This window comes from Rhagoletis pomonella, unplaced genomic scaffold (genome assembly GCF_013731165.1).
Source record: "Rhagoletis pomonella isolate Grant_MI unplaced genomic scaffold, Rhpom_1.0 Rhpom_scaffold_00009, whole genome shotgun sequence".
NCBI classification, from domain to species: Eukaryota; Metazoa; Arthropoda; class Insecta; order Diptera; family Tephritidae; genus Rhagoletis; species Rhagoletis pomonella.
Window position 1 is genome coordinate 35,990,061 of NW_023458563.1, and position 5,588 is coordinate 35,995,648.

General features: G+C 36.6%; 1 protein-coding gene across 2 annotated transcripts; it reads left to right on the forward strand.

The window, feature by feature from the left end:
• The first annotated feature begins 575 nt into the window (after nt 1-575).
• LOC118745760 lies at nt 576-4,941 on the forward strand. Of its 2 annotated transcripts, XR_004993700.1 has the most exons (3): nt 576-922; nt 1,085-1,269; nt 4,315-4,941. XR_004993700.1 is itself a non-coding variant. In XM_036479413.1 (2 exons), the coding sequence occupies exons 1-2, from the start codon at nt 754-756 to the stop codon at nt 1,216-1,218; spliced, it is 303 nt and encodes a 100-aa protein (XP_036335306.1). In that variant the 5' UTR covers nt 576-753; the 3' UTR covers nt 1,219-2,383. The 2 variants fall into 2 exon arrangements, 1 of the variants encoding a protein (XP_036335306.1); XM_036479413.1 differs by lacking the exon at nt 4,315-4,941 and having other exon boundaries at nt 1,085-2,383.
• Nucleotides 4,942-5,588: the final 647 nt, after the last annotated feature.

Below are 5,588 nucleotides of genomic sequence, written 5' to 3' on the forward strand. Positions count from 1 at the left end.
CTTAAACACTTAGCGTTAACTTGGAAGGTTTAGAAAAAACAATTGCCGAATATTTTCCCAACATTGGCTCTGAGGATGGCTTCAGCTGGATAACAAACCCGTTTTCATGTGGCCCGAAAAGTAAACCTACTGACATGACCAATTAAGCTTTTGAAAACCTTCTGGACATCAGTGAAGACAGCACTTTGAATATTAAATACTACACAGGGAGCCAAGACAGTTCTGGATGCAAGTGTATGCAGAAAACACTGCTGTTGGCAAGATTGCATTAAAAATACTAGTGACTTTTAGGCCCTTATTATGAGTTGCATTCGATTTTTGATCGTCGCTGGTTATCGAAGATCGAACATCGAAGGTGAAATTATGAGCTATGCAACCATGTCGAAATTTTCGTTGAGTATCGAATTTTCTGTCGAACAGAATTTTGCTTTCGATGGTGTAGCGAAGTGTTAGAAAATTTTAAAAAATGTATGATTTTGTATTTGTTTTTTTACTTTATGGCGGCTAGACACTAATTTTAAACAATTTTTATTAATTTCATGCAGTTCTAACGTCGTGAATATTAAACACAAGCTCGAAAGGCTTGTTTTACTTGTGAAAGAAAATCCCAATACTCAGTTGGCACGATCTCTGAGAAAAAAAGCGTAAGCTGCTTTAAGCTTTGTAAATCCCGTCGTAGTTACTACAAAAATTTTATTGCAAGAGATTTGGAAATCAAAAACAGATTGGGATGAAAAGCCGTCACAGGAAATAATGAACACTTGGGTGAAAATAAAAGGCAAGCTTCCATTGTTAAATAAAATAAGAACACCCAGGCGAATTCTGTGTAATGAACCGGCAAATATTGAGCTACACGGATTTTGCGACGTTTCAATGAAAGCATATGGAGCAGTAGTTTATGCAAGATCCGAAAATAAAACAGGTGAAAATTATATAAATATACTTGCAGCTAAATCACGAGTCGCGCCAATAAAGATAATAACACTACCACGGCTGGAATTATGTGCAGCCGTACTCTTAGTAGAATTAACACAAAAATTTTTCGTAAAATTTAAATTTAAATGCACTATTTATTTTTATACAGATTCCACAATACTATTTAATTGGTTAGAGCTTGATAATGGACGGCATTTGAGGCATATCTGTTCAAAGGACAATCCGGCCGACATAATTTCTAGGGGAGTATCACCTAGTGAGCTCATCAACAACAACTTGTAGCTTAGACAACCGGCAATGCCGAATACATCTATCTATAAAATGCAACAAAAGGTAAACTTTGATGATTCAAATATTCCAGAGATAAAAAAATCTAAGATAGTTATGGTTTTAGCTGAAGAACACACAATTTTGATGAAGATAAACCATAAAAATAGTTTTGAATTTCTTCATATTCAAACTCATAAATATCATCAGAAAAAGGCCATTAATGAACACAATTTTCTATAAACAACAAGCATTAAATTATATAGTAGTTGAAATACAAAAAAAATTAAAACGAATTCTCACTAATAGACAGCTTCCAAAAAGTTCCAAACTAGTCACCTTAGCTCCAATTGTGAATAACAATAACATTATAAGAGTAGGAGGTAGGATTCGAAGTAGTAAACTTTCAGAGGATGCAAAACATCCTATACTTCTTCCTTATGAAGATGAAATTGTTCGATTACTAATGAAACATATACACCTTAAGCATCTACACATTGGACCACAGGGGTTACTGGCAATAACTAGGCAAAAGTTTTGGATTTTAAGAGGTAGACAACTAGCAAGCAAAATTGTAAATAAATGTTCAAGGCCAGCCCTCGGCCCCTACACCAGTTAATGGGAAATTTACCACAAGACAGACTAACGAGAACTCGCCTATTTTATAATGTAGGATTGGACTTTCTAGGTCCAATATGGATACATCACAAAATACGCGGAAAAAAAGGCCGATAAAGCCTATGTTTGTGTATTCCTATGTTTTTCTACGAAGGGAATACACTTCAAAGTCGTATCAGATCTAACTTCAGCGGCATTTATAGGTGTGTTCAAAATATTTATTTCTTTACGAAGTTGTCCAAACAAAATATACTTAGATAATGAGACCAATAGCGTTCGTGAAGTTTACAAATTATTTCAAAAAGATACTAGCAGAATTATCCAAATTTTGCAATCAAAGAGAAATAACCTGGATAAATATACCAGCAAGATCCCCACATGTGGGAGGGCTATGGGAAGCGCCTGTCAAATCAGTCAAAAAGTATTTTATCCATGTAGTTGAAGGAGTAATGACTTTTGAAGAAATGTCCACACTCATGTCACAAATTGAAGCTGTCCTAAATTCGATACCAATTATTCCATTAAAAACAAAAACTTTGTACTTACATTATTAAGCTTACTTATAGTTTTACCATGCTCAAAATATTTAGAAGTAGAAAATTTTAAAAATAGTCACGGGCCAATTGAAACACGAATGATTCATTGAAGCAGCCATCAAACTCAGCATAGCAATGGATTCCTTTGAAATGCTTCAAAGAGACATTGTGAGCGTCCTGTGGAATTCTAGAGGGAACTTCATGGAAAGACTCTTGCCTATGAAGAAGTTCGAACACCAAATACAATTAATTTCAGACAACCTCGACCAGGGGTTGCAGCTTCCAGATATTGATCCTTTTGAACTTGGCCATATAGCCACCACAGCAGCCAAAGTTACTAAAGATTTTATATTGTTTAATATAAAAATTCCCTTAGTCACCAAATTGGAATTCCCAATGTACACAATATACCCATACTCCACAACACATGACGGGTATTTCGTGAGCATTAAAGAAACAAATCGTCACATTATTTTCAATGAAAATAAAACGATGTTTTATAGTATGAACGACGAAATGTTTTACAAATGTCAACGTATGGTAAGAATGACAATATTTTCATTTTCATTTCATTTATTAATAAAATCATTAGCACAATAAGATCAAAAGAAAGATCTTTTATAGCGTAACAAAAAATTCATAACAGTACATACATATAACTAAACAAACTAAATTACTTAAGACTAATTAAAAGTAACATAATATAATTAACAGAGTAGTATTTTTAAGTGAGTTCTACAATTCCAGGAAATATACTTAAAATAAGACTTAATTAAACAAGTACATAGAGAGCACATCACAGGGACTGAAGTGAAGCTAACGGAAATACGCATACAGAACATTTTTAGAGTTGCTTTTGTTTAAACTACTGCGAATATGGGATGTAATAGAGTTCCAGATGCGGATAGCATTGACAAAGAATAGCCGTGCAGAGCTGAGATAATTGTAGGTAGGAACAGTCAAGTCCTTTAGTCGAGTGGATTTGGGGAACGTTAATTTTTCATATAGATATTTGGGTGCCTTATCTGTCATGAAACGAAAAAGGAATATTTAATTTCTAGCCTTAAGATATTCAGAAATATCGCAGCCAAGTAGGCGCGTTCTCCAAGCGGAAATATGCTCATATTTTGCTAGCCCAAACACATAGCGCGTGATCTGGTTAAATACTACATCTATTTTGTGAGCTGATTGGGAATCTAACCTGCTGTAGACTACCTCAGAATAACAGATAATTGGCATTATAAGTTGGATTGCGTGTTTACGTCTGATTTCTATCGGTGTGAATGGAGCAGACATTCGTAAATTCCTTGAAGTATTATAGACTTTGCCTACAGTTGAATCCACATGGTCAATGCAGGTAAGGCCAGTGTTGATAATAAACCCAAGGTTAGTTACTTTTGACACAAATTTAATTGGTTTGCCACCAATGTGTAACGATGGAATAGTTGCTAGGTTAAGACGTTTCTTACAAATAGGTAAAACAAAACACTTGTCACAATAAAGACGAAGACCATTTAACTGTGCCCAGGACCTTATAGACATCAGTTCTCTGTTGAAGCTTGCGCACAAATTAGACACAAGAGGACCTGACATATAGAGCTGGACATCGTCCGCATAGGCATGCATATTGGTGTGCATAGAAGTCCGAAATATATCATTAACGAACAAACTAAATAGTAGTGGTCCTAAGATTGACCCTTGTGGGACACCCGTGAACAAAGGCCTTTGTTCAGATATTTGAGATCCAACCTTGACACGCTGAGACCTCTCTTTCAAATAGCTACGCATCAGTTTTACTGCTGACTCTCCAAACCCAAAGTAGTTTTTTAATTTAAAGCACAGTAGTTCATGACTAACTGAATCAAAGGCTTTAGAGAAGTCCAGCAAGCATAGTAGTAACTCTAGTGGTTCTTGTCGAACAGTATTCTAATGTTATTAAGTATCTTTACCATTGCAGTAGAGCAGCTGTGATGGGGTCTGAATCCGGATTGAAATGGGGATATAAGGTTGAATTTACCGATGTGGGAAGAGGTTTGTTCAGATAACAAAGATTCGAAAACTTTAGACAAGGCTGGTAGTATGCTGATGGGTCGGAAATCACTAGGGCTGGATGCGGATTTATTTTTGGCTACAGGAAGCACAGTAGCAATCTTCCGAGCATCGGGAAAACAGGACGTGGTGAGACTATGGTTCATTATGTGTGTCAGGGTTGGCAAAATAATCGGTAAAATTACCTTCACAAATCTAATCGGAATGCCATCCTCCCCGATTGCGTTGGACCTGATCTTAAAAACAGATTTCACCACATCAATCTCGCTCACAGCAATGAACTCAAACTTTTCGCCAGCAAAAGAGACTGGACAGGAGGCTACAGAATTGGTCGTAAGGGGACAAGATGAAGGCGGAGAAGCAAAGGCAACGCTAAGCGTTTCAGGACTCAACGAGCATTCTGATTTCTCACTGGCATGGACGCGGAGTGTTCTCAGATTTCGCCACAATACATTATTAGGCAGTGAGGGATCCAGCTTATTCATAAAGAATTTTTTCTTTTCACGTCTTATAACCGAGGTAGCTTCATTCCTTATTGTTTTGAAAGCACTCCAGCTGTCATCTGTCTGGTTCCTTTTCCATATGTTATAATATTTATTGCGTTTTTTAATCGCTGATCGGACCGCACCATTAAACCAACGGCAGGAAGAAGACCTGTCGCAGGTTCGGGTAGGGACATGAGTGAGGAGCGAATTTAATATATTTTCGTTCAGGAAACGGAGCTTCTCATTGACCGTGCTGAGACCCCAGCAATCGGACCAATTGATCTGCAAGAGGCCACTGAAAAGGTTGTTGACATCTAAGGAACGGTAGTCAAAGAAGTTGGTATTGTCGTCATAGTTATCAAGCTTAACGTCAAAAGAACAAAATATCAAGTCATGATCAGAAATAAAAGATATTTGGTCAAATTTCAAAACAATACAAGGATCAGATACAGCAAAGTAATCTAATAAGCTGGGACAGCAATTGCTACCATATCTTGTGGGCACCGACAAATTAACCATAGACAACCCAACACAGGAGATGCCATCTATTAAACGAGCACTGGTAGAATCAGGACATAACAGGTTCACATTAAAATCACCACAAAGAATTATATGGTCATAATCTACAGAAACAGTGGACAGAAAATTAAAAAAGTCACATAGGCTGAAATACTTATAGGGATTATACACACAAGAC